Below are 16001 nucleotides of genomic sequence, written 5' to 3'. Positions count from 1 at the left end.
CAGAGAAGCCATTACAATAGCAGTGAAACCTTACAGAGTGTTACACTCTTCAAATGTGAAGTGGGTTGCCAGAAATCCCAGAGCGTTGCTCATTATTTCTGGTAAGTCCCCAACAATGACATTTATACAAGGCCCAGTGGGTCCAGGCTTTTGAAGCATGACATTGTATTCCCAGCAACCTGCTGTCAGATCAATCTACATACACCCAAATACAATGAGAAATGGCACAAATAATGAAGGGAAATGCTGAATGAAAATGCCTCAACTGAAAACATTTGTTCTATTCAGATTTTCTGGGAATAATCTGAAAGACCAGAGACCTTTCACTGGGTCTCATAAAGGAAGTGAATTAGTTGCTGATGCATCTACCCCTCAGAGAATCGATCTGCTGATTGGTGTTGAGTCTACTGCAATTCTAATTGCCTACCAGCATACAAGTGAAAACCTTCCTCTACACGGACGATCTCACTGTCTTCAGCTCACGTCCATGGCCAGTTTACAGGTTGATCAGCATCTGCGACCAGTTTGAGTTGGCGTCCGTGTTAACTGCATGAAGAGTGAGGCTATATCTCCTTCACCATCAGGTCTGATTACGTGAAGGTGCTGGGAGTTTGGTTTGGAGGGGCTGAGACATGCAACAAGAGCTGGCTGGAGCGGACTGGGACTGTGGGAGAGGGCGCTCCCTATCGATTTCGGGGAAGAACCTGGATATTGGGTTTGAGTTGCTCTCAGGGCTGCTGTGCTTGATGCCGGTGTGACCCATGCCCTGCTCCCCCAGCTTGAGAATCACCTGCGGTGTCTGCAGGTTCAGCAAGGGATCCAAGATAGAGTGGATCAGGTGGGTCACCACGCACAAGGCTCTGGACACTGGGGACAAGAATGTTCCCAATGTTACCCTTACCCTGATGACCACCTTTGTGCATGACTGCATCAGGCTGAACGTGGAACCTAAATAAGTGGACTTTGATCCAAGATGGCGGCGCGACGCAGCTTGCAGCGGCCACTCCGGAACTGATTATGTTATTTGTGAAGTGGGGTGCTGTGCACAATCATAATTGAGTGAAAACGGACGTGGAAGCATGGAGAAACATTGGGAAATTCCAGGAAGACCTTCTTCGTTGCTGCTGCTGCTGTGAGGTCCAGGACTCTGCTGGGAAGAACAAGCCCCCAGTCCATAGGGTCGTGTTGCCGATGGCAGTTGGCGGGGCTGTCTTAATACGCTCTGCAGAGGATGGTGCTCAGAGAAGCTGTGCCAGAGGGGATGGTTGTCGGCTCGGAGGCTCGACGGACTCGGAGTCCTTTCGATGGACTCAGGTCGCTTTCATTGTGTGCTGCATCTGCGAGGCTGAGTCGGGCAGCGTCGTGGAAATCCATAGCGGGGGTATTCCCTTCTGCTGCCAGCGTGGGATGGCAAGTCTGTCGGGACCCTGGGGACTTGTGGAAACTGGTGATTTTTTTCGAACTTACAGTTCTTCAACATCTTGGACTATTTTTACTGTGCCCATAGTGTGTTTTTTTTTAATCAATTATGCTATTGTTTGCACTGTTGTAACTATATGTTGTAATTATGTGGCTTTGTGCAGGTCTTGTAGCTTTAGTTTTTGGTCTTGTTTTTGTCTGGTGGATTTGGAGCTCCTTTCCAGGGAACGCGCTAAGACGGTAGCGCGATATTAATATGCAGCAGCCTCTCCGGACTCTGGATTGGGGATTGCCAAACGTTGTGTGGATTTTCTGGTGTAGTCTGTTTTGTCATATGCTTTTGTGATATCATTCTGGGGGAATTTCGTCTCATTTTTTAACAGCATTGCATTTGTGGTTTCTAAGTGACAATAAACTGAATCTGAATCTGAACCAAGTGCTAGCACATGCCGAGGTGTAGCGAAGGGTGGGTCTGCACAACATCCCAGTTAGTTGGACATTGCCACACCACCGGTCCTTCATGGAAAAGTTCTTACAGACCAACACCTTTGACCACAGGGCCTTCAGGCAGTTGGACGTTCTGCAGAAACTGCAGGAGAAGGATGTGGTGGAGGTAGTGGGGTGGATCCCTGAGCAGAATGCCTCATCCCCAGGCCTCACCAACAGGCAGCTAGACCTAGCCGGTGAGAGGGGCCCCCCCAGTCAGATCCTTCCTGTGTGCATGGAACATCATCCCTGACTGTGGTGGGGAAGAAACAGCAGCTCACCTCCTTGCACACTGCGCGCTTGTGAAGAAGGTGTGGAGGAAGCTGAAAGGACACGTGTCGCGTTTCATCCTGAGCAGCAGTGTGACAGAAAACTCTCGGGCTGTTCCCGGGGCACACAGGGAGATGAACATCCTGTGCTGCTGGCAGATCATCAACTCAGTGAAAGATGCTCTTTAGTCGGCCCGAAACTTGTTGGTCTGCCAGCACGTCGTGGAGGAATGCTGTCGACTTTCCAAGCGGCAGGGGTACGTGCTGGGGACCCACTGAAGCTTGGTGCAGCCACCGCAAAGGCTCGGTGCGGAAAGACCACAGTTTAGGTTTCTTCTCCTGCTGGAGATGGAGGGGCAAAGTGGGGGGAAGGAAGCCTCTCAATTACTGTAGAGTTTAATATAAAAAGCCAGAGAGGCAGGTGAGTTCAGAGTGTGAGAACAGTATGGAAAACATTGACCATGTATATAAAGAATGCAAAGACATAAAACAGTCTATTTTTGTCAATAATCTTTTTATTGTGAATGAAGTTTATTTTGTTAAAAAAAGCACAGAAAAATGTTATAATGGAATTACAAACAGATAAGATAATCATTAAAGTCCTGATCATACTCTGGGAATCACTGGCATATGTTCCTAGTTTCATTGTCCAACAGAAACATAGAAGCACCCATAGCCCTCTATTTTTCTAATCTCCATGTACCTATCCAAGAGTCTCTTAAAAACCCTATCATATCCATCTCCATCACCGTCACTGGCAGCCCATTCCATGCACTCACCATTCTCTGTGTAAAAAACTTACCCCTGACATCTCCTCTGTACCTACTTCCAAGCACCTTAAAACTGTGCCCTCTCATGCTAGCCATTTCAGCCCTGGGAAAAAGCCTCTGACTAGCCACATGATGAATGTCTCTTGTCATCTTATACACCTCTATCAGGTCACCTCTCACCCTTCGTCGCTCCAAGGAGAAAAGGCCGAGTTCACTCAACCTATTCTCATAAGGCATCCCCAATCCAGGCCACATCCTTGTGTATCTCCTCTGCACCCTTTCAATGGCTTCCACATCCTTACTATAGTGAGGCGACCAGAACTGAGCACAGTTTTCCAAGTGGGGTCTGACCAGGGTCCTATATAGCTGCAACATTACCTCTTGGCTTCTTTACCACAGAGTCAACCTGTGCAGCTGCTTTGAGAGTCCTATGGACTCGGACCCCAAGATCCTTCTTATCTGCCACGCTGCCAAGAGTCTTACCATTAATACAGTACCTCCACTTCCTCATCCAGGTCGTTTATAAGTATTACAAAGAGTAGCGGCCCCAGAACAGATCCCCGAGGCACACCACTGGTCACCACTAAGTGCCAAAAACTTGCAGGGCGTTTAGTTTGATTATTAAATAACAAAAAACTACTTTAAATCTCACTGAACATTCTTCTGTATTGAAGAGATTATATATTCAATTATGACAGAATTCATGTCATATTTGATACTAAACGCTTTAACTAAGCTAACAGTTTCGAGCGAGCATACTTAATGAATTTCCCTCATATGAAGTAAATCCCACATATTCATAACTAGTCATTGTTCCATCAGTGTTTTTATAATTAACATTTTAGAGTAAGATGGAAATTAATCTGTCAATCCATTCTTCACCACGATGTTTTGTTCCATTTCATTTTATAAACAGGAAATGTGAACCATCATTTTGGTTTTGATCCTGTCCGTGGACTTAATACTCCTAAGCTGATAGTAACAGCTCCATTTGACTTTGAGGGGAAAGTAGACATTCAGCATCAATACCATCTTGTTGTTCACATCATCGATGATAATATTAATAAAGTGAAACCAAGGACAGGAACTGTGCTGATTGACATTACCGTAGTTGAGACAAGAACAACTGCTCCCACAACGACATCCTTTTATGTGAGTACTTTATTTTTTAAGACAGCACACTACCCATTAATCTTCATATTGTTATTACTTTATTGTAATAGTGTCATGCACCGATAATGTGGTAGGAAGTGACTAATTAGGGCACTGTCACTATTTTAACTCTTTTGGTAACTGCAAGTTTAAAAATGAGTTAAGATATTCTATCAAACAACTCACACAAAATGTTGGAGGAACTCAGCAGGCCAGGCAGCATCTATGGTAAAGAGTAAACAGTCGACGTTTTGGGCCGAGACCCTTCATCAGGAGAAAAAAAGACGAGAAGTCAGAGTAAGAAGGTGTGGGGAGGGGAGAGAGAAACACAAGATAGTAGGTTTGGGTGAAATCGGGAGACAGGGAGGGGAACCCTGCTGAGCTTCTCCAGCATCTTGTGTGTGTTGATTGGATTGCCAGCATCTGCAGATTTTCTCTTGTTTAAGGTATTCTGTGTGCGACTTCCCTGACTGCAAACCACACAGTCCGTTGTTGATGGAATCAGACAGGGATGTGTTACAGTTACTGGTCTTGCCCATCCCACTGAGCTATGCCAACAATCAGGCCGAGATGCTTGCCCTGTGCCCTAATCTCACCTCCAAAGCCTGCTGAGATGAGAGTGAGTCCAGTAGGTGGACTCCAGTTGGTTCAAGAATGGCCTGTCATTGCTGGAAGAGTTTCCTGGTCATGGTAATTCCAACTGAGACTGAAGGAGTCCATGAGAGAGGCCAGGAGCCAGGTAGGGTGCCCGGATGCCGGCTGCATCATCTCTGTGACTCTTCCAGATTTAGAAATGCTTCAATATACTTTGTACAAGATACCAAAATGCTTGCACATTCATGGCTCCTTCACAACCCACCTCCCTCTCCAGAAATGCCACCTACCCTCTCCGTCCACTCCCAAACCTAACCTGATACTCAGCTCCACAAGTGAACTACCTGCTTTCTCTTCCCTCTGACTGGCACCTTAACCTTTGGCTGGGACGAAGAGTCCTCTGCCTGCCAACTATTCCTTTCTGGATACAGAATTAATGTCACGCTGACTGCAATTAATTTCACCCTCTTCTTTCATGCCTCCCCTGGATTAATAGTGACTCTCATTTTAATGATGGCCCTGGGGATTTCAATTAAAGAGACTGAAACATGTAAATCCGTTCCGCACTAATTCATCATATGTATATGGTAATGAATTTCTCATCTTTCTTAAACAGGAAAGAAAAGGACTGATTATCATTAAGAGTGCAGTGAATACCTATAATGGATCAGATTGGTATGTTCCCTTTGTTATCACGTTGCTGGCAATCATGTTGGCTATCCTGTTTGCCCTGGCTCTTTATCTTATCTTGACCCGGACTAAATGCATACAATGCTGCAGCAAAGCATGCACGAGAAAGCCAAAACTACCTCCCAAGAAGTAAGTTCTTTAAAATTCATTACATTGAAATGATTTTAGATATGCTGCATTTTTAATTAGGAGACTTGTGTTTAGAACAGTGTTTCATTTGTAGAATTATTAAAGTTATGCTGCTTTAGGCCATGATCATGGGACAAAATTATGTTTTCTTTGTTTAACGGATTTGAAATCTGTAATGTGAGGACAAAGGGAAAATGCAAATACAGACCATGCAGTTTTTCAGTGATACCGTGTGCCTGCCTGCAATTGAAAACTGAGTCAGACTGGATGTTATATTGGCAAGTAGTAAACATCAAAAGAGGGTTAGTCATTGGCTGTAAGCCTCTTTAAGCTGCGTTGAAAGGGTGCTACATTAATGCAGGGTTCTCTTCTATCGATTAAGATGGAGCGGAGCTTCACTTGCCTCAGTCTCCTCAGATAGTGGAGGTGATATTGAGGGATCAGGTGAGGTTGTCCGTGATGCGAGCTTGCAGGAGCATAGTGTACTTAACTCCCTCTAAGGAGGAGCCATGTATCTGCACAGGGGAATTGTGCAGCTTCCTAAAGTCCACAGTCATCTCCTTGGTCTTCTCCATGTTCAGACTTGGGCTGTTCCCACACCAGTCCACCAGCCACTCCACTTCCTCTCTGCTCATTGTTGTCGATGAGGTCAGCCGCTGTTGTGTCATCTCAAACTTGATGACACAGTTTGAGCTGAATCCTGCGACACAGTCATGCATCAGCAGTGGGCTGAGCCCACGGCCCTGGGGAGTTCCAGTGCTCAGCGTAATGGGATGAGCGACGTTGCTGCCCACATGGACTGACTGTGCCATTTCTGTTAAAAAGTGCAGGATCCTGTTACAAAGGGAGGCATTGAAACCCAGCGAGGTCAGTTTCCCACCAGCTTATGGGGTATGATGGTGTTAAATGCTGAAATGAAGTCTATAAACAGCAGTCTGGTGTATGAGACCCCGATTTCCAGGTGGGACAGGACAGAATGGAGGCCAGAGGCTATGGCATTGTCAGTGAATCGATTTGAGCGATAAGTGAACTGGAAAGGGCCCAAAGTAGCTGGGAGAAAGGCTTTAATGTACTCCATGACCAGCTGCTCAAAGCCTTTCATAATAGTTGATGTTAATTCCACAGAACGATAATCATTTAGGCAGGTTACTGCCACCACCTTTGGCACTGGAATGATGGTTGCTACCTTGAAAGCCGAGTGGACTTTTCGAGAGAGGTATTGAATATGTCCATCAGCACCTCAGTTAGCTGGGGTGCACAGTCTTTCAGAACTCGACCTACTACATTATCGGGTCCCACAGCTTTGCGTGGATTGACTCTGGCTAGAATCTTCCTCACCTCTGCTTCAGCCGGACGGTGTCTGCTCCCCTGGGGGTGGAGGGGTGCCTGCCTTGCCAGTACTTCGCTCTGTCCATCAAACTGGACATAGAAGACATTCAGCCTCTCAGAGTGAAGCACCCTGGTTGCTGACGCACAGGGTAGACTCGTAGTCTGTAATCTTCAGAAATTCCCTGCCACGTGCTTCTTGTGTCAGTATTCAACAGTAAATTCTTGTCTTGGTTTCAATGTCCCTTAAAATTATGCATCATTGAATATGTCTTCAGCATGATAATTATTTAAAGGGATCAGTGCGTTCACGTTAGTTCTGACAAGCGGGTACCATGCTTGTTAAAGTGTTTGAGAGTTTCTATAATTACAAAGGTCAACTCGGAGTTGTGTGGGAGGGGCTGAAGGACTTTAAACTGACTTCGAGGCCTCTGCAACAACCAGATGCTGTAGACTTGTATATGGATCAATAGACGTTCCCCAGGAGCTCACAGTTCAATCTGCCAGAGAGAAAAGAAGGAGACATGAATCTTGCAGTGTGAGGCCACATGTACGCAGTGTGATCACATCACAGTTCTTCTCAGTAAACCTCAACATGCAGGCTTTTAGGTTGGGTATCAAAATAAAGTGGCAGAGGTATTTGCACTTCAGTTAAGACACTTGCTACAGACATAATGGACGTCTCCTTAACACTTCCTAGCTGGTTATAACACCAGCCTGTCACAAATTCCAGCCCCATACTGAGGCTAACAGTCACTCAACAACCACTTACTGGCAGTTCCTCATCTGAACTAAGCAGGCAAGGCAAAGGCGGTTGGCTACTTGCGTCAGAGGCAATGGATACCGATCATGATCCCAGTGCCCTCTAAGGTGTTTGCTTGATCGTTCTCTGAGAATCTTGTAAAATGTTTTATGATAAACTGTATTTCTTTTAATTAACTTCTCGTCTTGCTACTTTTGTAGAGTGAAGATTTATGCACCAGGTGTGTATGTTATATTATAAATAAAACCAAAAATTTGTTATGCAAACAATACTATTCAATGATGTGGTATTAATTTTGACAAGTTTCTATTCATTTTTAAAACAGAACCTAAGAAAGAAAAAGTGGAAGTGCTAACAGTAAGTAGGGCAGAATTTTGACTTTATTGAACAAAATGATGGGAAATGAAGGGGTACTGAGGTCAGTCTCATATGTACGAATTCATAAACTTCTCCCCAATGAGCAGCATCTAGTAACGTGTGTGACACCAGACCAAGCTTACACTAGTAAGTTCATGGAAATCTGGAAGCTGGGCAAAAGAGAGAATTATTCCTTACATGTCCCACACAGCATGGATAACTTCACTCACCACAACATCGAACTGAACACTTTCAAGGATTCCACAACTCATGTTTTCAGTACTATTTATTAATTATTGTTTTTATTATTAACTATTTTTGTATTGCACAATTTGCATTCTAAAGTTCAAAGTAAACTTTATTATCGAAGTACATAAATGCCACAGTGGATAATCCTGAGATTTGCTTTCTTTTACACATTGGTTGTTTGTCGGTCTTTGTGTGTAGTTTTTCATTGATTAAGTCTTTGTTTAACTGTGAATGCCTGCAAGAAAATAAATCTCAGGAAAGTATATAGTGACACAACTGTTTGTACTCTGATAGTAAATTTACTTTGAAGCTTTCTTGAATTGAGTCCATTTCCTTTCACAGAGTTTCACAGTTCTGTCACCATTCATGCTGAAGGTTTGCTTAGATATTTAATGCAGTGGGAGTGGAGTGGTGAGAGTGAGGCAGGGTCTGGGAGGGTGTGAGGGAGCAGTATGAATGATAGTTCCAGGTTGTCATTAAGGCACATTGTAGAAACAGATTGGAGGGATCTTTGTCAGTAATGACTCTGACCTGGAGAAAAATTAGATAGACAGCAACATCAATCAGTTTGATTAGAGCCAATATAGAGTAAGGGTAAGATATTACATAGTTGTAAGAACAATAAGCAGACTCACATGTTATTTGAAAAATAAGAAAATAAAATGAGACTCAAAGGATTTGGAAGCACAGATAACGATTTGTTAAAGTAATGATGCAGGTTAATAGAAAAAAAAGTCTAAGCACTACTTGTAGAAAATGTAAACTGAAAAAAACAATGATTTATCTGACCATGGTTAATCTACTTCAGAATGTTGTGTTCAATTGTGGTTATAGGAAGTGTATAAGGATACTGGAGTGGAGCAGAAGTATTTCTGAAACTGGTGGCACAGATGTAAAGTCTTTTTGTCTCCCTCTCTCTGGCACCAGCTTTTTAAATGTTTCTGCACCACTTTGGTGTCCCTGTACACCTCATATAAAACAGAAATAACAATATAGGACTATTTAAATTAGGGAAGATTTTTATGTTTACACATGCAGGCAAGAGCAAACGTAGAGCCTGTCAATTTAAAAAAGAACAAAATAGTGAATTCAGAAGAAAAAAATTAAATGGGGAATGGTGAGACTGGAGCTGAGGTGAATTGTGTGGGAGAAGGTATATTTATATATATGAGGGAGAGAAACTAGAATGCTATTTTAATAGGGTTAACTGAGATGTGAAGAGGTTTGAGAGGCAGCATAAACTATAGTATGGATTAGTTTGGGTTCTTAGTGCACTCAGTGTGACATACAAGACAATAGATAATTTCTTGAATATTGTTATGTGGCTGATTTAGCAAAAAGGTTGAAGTTAAAATTGTCTAAATTTCATAAACATGAAAAAGTTTTCAGATGCTACAAATCCAAAGTAACACACACAAAATGCTGGAGGAACTCAGCAGTTTGAGCAGTATCTGTGGAAAAGAGTAGACAGTTGATGTTTCAGGCTGAGACCCTTCTTCAAGACTGGGATGGAAGGGGCAAGATGCCAGAATAATAAGTGGGGTGGGGAGGGAAAGAGGGTTGCTGGAAGGTGATGAGTGAAGTCAGGTGGGTGGGAAAGGTCAAGGGCAATGTAAGAATCTGATAGGAGAGGAGAATGGTCAATAGGAGAAAGGGAAGGAGAGAAGGAGGAGGTAGGACACAGGGAGAAGTAATAGGCAGGAGAGAAGTGAAAGGGCAAGGTGGGGAATAGAGGATGGGGGGGGAAACACCAGACAAATATTCCCGCTCTTGCTATATTCCCCACTCTGATATTTCACTTCTTCTCACCTGCCCATTACTTCCCCCTGGATACCTTCTCCTTTTCTTTCTCCCATTGTCCACTTCCCTCTCCTATCACGTTCTTTCTTCTCCAGCCCTCGACCTTACCCATCCACCTGGCTTCACCCATCACCTTCTAGCTATCCTCTTTCCCCTCCCTCTACCTTTTATTCTGGCATCTTCCCCCTTCCTTCTCAGTCCTGAAGAAGATTGTCAGCCTGAAACATCGACCGTCTGCTCTTTTCCACAGATCCTACCTGACCTGCTGAGTTCCTCCAGCGGTCTGTGTGTACCACCTTAAATTTCATAAATTTGTTTTGCATCAAGTTTAATATTTCATAGCAACCGGAACATTCCCAGCATGGGTGAGGAAGACTGTAGGCTTGACACTGATGTAGCAGTTAAAGCCTTCTCATTGTGCAAACAACTTCTCAGCAATTAGCAAAGGGTGTTGGCAGGAAGACTACCTGGTCTCTAGAGCGAAAATGTGAAAATGACTTTTAAACTACTACCTTTGTGTTTTTAACACGGGGAAAGAGATCATTATCTTGTCAACTCTACTCTAACATTAGAAATGTCTCCATCAGCTAGAAATTGCTGATCACAACACCCTGCCCATAGGATGTGAACTCTGAATTATTTTAAGGTTAATATAAAGATTTGAAAAGACTGCAGAATAAAAGATTACACAATGAAGTAAATATTATTAATTTCTTAATTTGACTAATGCGTAACTGTTTGCTCTTCCCAGGAGGTAACTAAATACGACACTGTTTTCAATGGGCAAGCAGTCGATCCAGGTAATGGTGGACAAATACTTTTTCCAATGATTTGAAATATTTATTTGCACATATAATCTTAGGCTGAAAATTTTATGCAGATGGTTATAAATCTTTGTATGTGCATACTTAGGTGGTCTGTGGCTGCTGATCTCTGAGTTATATAGGTTCTTTGACTAATAATTAGAATCAAGAGGAACACCAAATTTCTTGGTGTTCACCTGGAGGAGAATCTCACCTGGTCCCTCAACACCAGCTTCATAGCCAAGAAAGCCCAGCAGCATCTCTATTTTCTACAAAGGCTGAGAAAAGTCTATCTCCCACCCCCCATCCTCACCACATTCTACAGAGGATGTATCAAGAACATCCTGAGCAGCTGCATCGCTGCCAGGTTCTGGAATTGCACCATCTCGGATCACCAGACCCTGCAGCGGATAGCGAGGTCAGCTGAGAAGATCATTGGGGTATCTCTTTCTCCTATTACAGATATTTACACCTCACACTACACTCACAAAGGTAACAGCATTGTGAAGGACCCTATGCACCCCTCATACAAACTCTTCTCCCTCCTGCCATCTGGCAAAAGGTACCAAAGATTTGGGTTCTCACGACCAGACTAAGCAACAGTTTCTTCCCCCAAGCCATCAGACTCCTCTAGACTGACATCTACACCATTTATTATTATATTGAAATTTGTCCTCTACTGTGCCTATTGTCTTGTTAACTAATTAATTATTGTACTGCCCTGCAATATTTTTGTGCAGTCTAGTGTAGCCTTGAGTTGTCTCACATAGTCTGGTGTAGTTTTGTGTTGTTTCATGTAGCACCGTGGTCCTGGAGGAACGTTGTTTTGTTTTTTACTGTGTACTGTACCAACAGTCTATGGTTGAAATGACAATAAAAAGTGACTTGAATGGTTGGAGACACAGGATTTGTGTGGTTGCATGACTTGACCCTGCTCTTATTTCTCGTACTTTCAGAGAAGACATCGAACTTTTATCATTTATTAGGCTGTTAAAATCAGTTCTGTCTTCTGTTATTCATTCCTGGACATTACAGCAAGACCAGAATTTATTGTCTATCCTTAACTGCCCTTGAGAAGATGGTGTTGAGCCACCTCCTTGAACCACTGTGCATCTTCCAGTGAAGGTACTCCCACAATACCGACAAGAAGAAATAATGGAGATTTAGGCCCCTTGAGGATGAAGGAATAGCATTTCCTGTTGCCTTGGGGTTGGGATTACCAGGTTTTTTATGCTTGTTTCTTCAGGTGCTGAACTGAAATACGACATTTTGTTTTTTGCTGATGAGCTGTTTTTAAAAACTCTGACTTAACTGAATAATAATTTTCTAACTGAAAATATATCTACTTTCTTCAGTTTCTGGAAGGTTGTATGAGTACAACAGTGCAACAGGTGCCAGGAAGTGGAAGGAAGAAAATGTACCAGATGTGGAAAACAGAAATACAGCACCCAAAGTACAAAAGCCTGAGAAATCTCCCTCTCCGAAATAAAGAGAAATTATTACAACAAATAGGAAGAGGAGATCTCATAAATAGGTTTATCCTGAAAAAGGATCTACGTTTATCCTCTTAATCAATATAGGATTGCTTGTTTAATAGTTTGGGAGACATTTTACAAGGTGAATAAAGATATGCATTCAGAATATTATTGAGTTATATTTTTAATTAAAAAGTTTGGATTTTGAGATTTGATTACAATTACTGATTTAGCTTTACTTTGCAACCAATAGGTTATATCAAATGTTATTGTTGACTTCCAAAATATCATAAAAGTACCGTTTTGCTGTAATTTAAAAACCTGCTTTTTACAGGGTAACAGAAATAATGATAGTTTGATGAATAAATAATGAAGCAATTTTCTAGTCATTCCTTGATTTAATCAAATTAGTGGAGCATTTATGAAGTCTGTATTATTGTTTTATCAATTCACTACCAGTGGAACTATAATAGTACAGAATTGGTTTAAGTATGTTGCTTTCTTGGGTGCATTTACTAATATAGAAGGAGACCATTCAGGCTATTAACTTTGTGTTGGCTTCCAGTAGGGCAACCTGTCAGTCCCATTTTCACCTCTTTGCAACTTCATCTGTCTCATACCCATTAACGCACCCTTGTCCCTTTTGCCTCTTAAATAATGCAGTGGATAATTTATATTAACCAATTAATCTCCCAGCCCAAAACTGGGAGAAGTACATGATGGAGAGGGGTTCATGGAAAGCCAATGCATACAGCAGCTCAAACCATGTCCATTAGAAAAGTAAAAGCCATTCTTGGGTAGCAAACAGTTTCCTTCTTTATCAGATGTCAAGTCAGTCTTTGATTCAGTATGGTAGCTCTATCTTCACAGTATTGTACTAAATGATGCACAAGCACACATGACTGAGAAGAAAGAACAATTACAGGAAGTAGAGCGAGAGCTGAAACTTGTTCTGCTGTTTGCAGGAGTGAAGGTACCGTGTGTATGTTGAACATTTAAATTTAATAATAATAATACAGGAACTCCGTCATCTGTAGGAGTGTCCGTAACTTGGATTTTTGTAACCTGGGGATGGCTGAACAACTTCTATAACTGGAACTGTGAGGTGGCACCGCTGACTGCTGTACCCCTATTCCAATTAAATATCCCAAATCCTCAAATATTCTATTTCAACTTGATTTCTAAATGTTCTTTTGCTTGGCGGGTGAGAGCAACAGAAACATAAGATAAGGCTTGACATTGCCACCCAGTTACTGGAGAACTGCAAGCTAAGAGAACTGGAATGGGAGCTGTGACATTTCTTTCACATTTTTGATATCCAAAGTGTGAGGCACAATATTTGAAAATGTGGCAAAAAGCATGAAGAGATGCAGGGACAATATATTTGATGTATATCAGTATTTTTTTCAGCTTCTCAAAATAACCTTAATAACGAACCTATTCTAATCTTGTCAATTTACAGATGTGTACATGTAAGATGCTTGTCCTTCATTAAAATCCAATTCTCTGTGGATTGAAGTCTCCTAAGGTTCAGATTTAGTTGCCAGAAATAGAAACACTGACAGACAAGTGTGCATCACCTGCTGACATCATTTTAATTTGTAATTTTAAGTATCTTCTTGCAGAGAAGTACAAGCCCTTTTTTTGTCTTTCACTGTAAAATCTGCAAAACAGAGTGCACTATTATCACCAGGCCTGCCCAAATACAGTAAAAAGACTATGAGCCAACACAGAAACAGTAAGGCCTTAGGAGCAGGTGATATCCCTGCTAAATTTCTTAAACTTGCCAGAGAAAAACAGCAGTCACCATTCCTAAATCTATCCCTCATGTCTTGGAAGAAAGAAACACACTAGACATGTTATCATCTTCAAGGAAGGCGACAAAGTTGATTATGTTAACCACAGAATGGTCTGCCTGCTGTCCATCATGAGGAAAGTCCTCCACATAATGAAAATTTTTCTTAGATTCAGTTGCCTGCAGAAACTCATCTCCAATTTATGTTTGCAAGCCAGGACCTTAATCCAATGGGTTCGCAATATGCCCAATCAGTGCAAACCACTGTCAAAGAAGGTGTTCTCATGACAAGACAAGGAAAACAACTAAATACTTTGTTATTCACATTTTTCTGGCAAATGATCATTGCAAGTAATAGCCTGTAATTCCCCTTTGGGCTCGGAGGCAATTCGACGTGGCAAAACCGAGGCAAGGAAGACCCGAGGTTCAATTGTTTTAAGAACCAGGCGGATTGGAAAGGTCAGGTACAGGCCGAATTGAGGCGGCAGGATCCAGGCCACAGAATGATCTGAGGCAGTTGAACCCAATGTTTGGATGTTGATTTAGGCACCAGGCCAGGTTGAAAAGTTCAGGGTGTCAGGGCACAAGGCAAGGGAGCAGCTGGCAATGGGTCTCAGACTCTCTTTGAGGACTTCAGTTCAAAATGCTATTTATTAGTGTTTATTGTTTGCATGATTTGTTTTCTTTCTCGCAGCACATTGGGTGTTCGAGAATCTCTTGGGTTTCTTTGTTTCCATGGCTGCCTGTCAGGAGACAAATCTCAAGGTTGTATAATGTATAGATTCTTCAATGATAAATGTACTTTGAACTCCAACACTTTACTCAGTCCTCCTCCCCACAATGCTGCACCTCACGTCCAGTAAGTCTCACAGTGGAGACCAACCACCTTCACCTCCAGTAAGTCTCACAGTGGAGACCGACCACCTTCACCTCCAGTAAGTCTCACAGTGGAGACCGACCACCTTCACCTCCAGTAAGTCTCACAGTGGAGACCGACCACCTTCACCTCCAGTAAGTCTCACAGTGGAGACTGACCACCTTCACCTCCAGTAAGTCTCACAGTGGAGACCGACCACCTTCACGTCCAGTAAGTCTCACAGTGGAGACCGACCACCTTCACCTCCAGTAAGTCTCACAGTGGAGACCGACCACCTTCACGTCCAGTAAGTCTCACAGTGGAGACCGACCACCTTCACGTCCAGTAAGTCTCACAGTGGAGACCGACCACCTTCACCTCCAGTAAGTCTCACAGTGGAGACTGACCACCTTCACCTCCAGTAAGTCTCACAGTGGAGACCGACCACCTTCACCTCCAGTAAGTCTCACAGTGGAGACTGACCACCTTCACCTCCAGTAAGTCTCACAGTGGAGACCGACCACCTTCACCTCCAGTAAGTCTCACAGTGGAGACTGACCCCCTTCACCTCCAGTAAGTCTCACAGTGGAGACCGACCACCTTCACGTCCAGTAAGTCTCACAGTGGAGACTGACCCCCTTCACCTCCAGTAAGTCTCACAGTGGAGACCGACCACCTTCACGTCCAGTAAGTCTCACAGTGGAGACCGACCACCTTCACGTCCAGTAAGTCTCACAGTGGAGACTGACCACCTTCACCTCCAGTAAGTCTCACAGTGGAGACCGACCACCTTCACCTCCAGTAAGTCTCACAGTGGAGACCGACCACCTTCACCTCCAGTAAGTCTCACAGTAGAAACCGACCACCTTCACCTCCAGTAAGTCTCACAGTGGAGACTGACCACCTTCACGTCCAGTAAGTCTCACAGTGGAGACCGACCACCTTCACGTCCAGTAAGTCTCACAGTGGAGACCGACCACCTTCACCTCCAGTAAGTCTCACAGTGGAGACTGACCACCTTCACGTCCAGTAAGTCTCACAGTGGAGACCGACCACCTTCACCTCCAG

General features: G+C 43.2%; 1 protein-coding gene across 2 annotated transcripts in view; it reads left to right on the top strand.

Moving 5' to 3' along the window:
* Positions 1 to 13738, top strand: part of LOC132377838 (cadherin-related family member 3-like) — an 81269-nt gene extending 67531 nt beyond the window's left edge. For both annotated transcript variants that reach the window (XM_059944259.1, XM_059944258.1), the window contains 6 exons: positions 3861 to 4096; positions 5307 to 5509; positions 7799 to 7818; positions 7924 to 7955; positions 10756 to 10804; positions 12163 to 13738. In XM_059944259.1, the coding sequence (XP_059800242.1) occupies positions 3861 to 4096; positions 5307 to 5509; positions 7799 to 7818; positions 7924 to 7955; positions 10756 to 10804; positions 12163 to 12296 (674 nt within the window). In that variant the 3' untranslated portion in view covers positions 12297 to 13738. The remainder of the gene's footprint in view (positions 1 to 3860; positions 4097 to 5306; positions 5510 to 7798; positions 7819 to 7923; positions 7956 to 10755; positions 10805 to 12162) is intronic.
* The last annotated feature ends 2263 nt before the right edge of the window (positions 13739 to 16001 follow it).

The sequence above is a fragment of the Hypanus sabinus genome, chromosome 19, assembly GCF_030144855.1.
Source record: "Hypanus sabinus isolate sHypSab1 chromosome 19, sHypSab1.hap1, whole genome shotgun sequence".
Lineage (NCBI taxonomy): Eukaryota > Metazoa > Chordata > Chondrichthyes > Myliobatiformes > Dasyatidae > Hypanus > Hypanus sabinus.
This window is presented reverse-complemented; position numbering and strand designations above follow the sequence as displayed.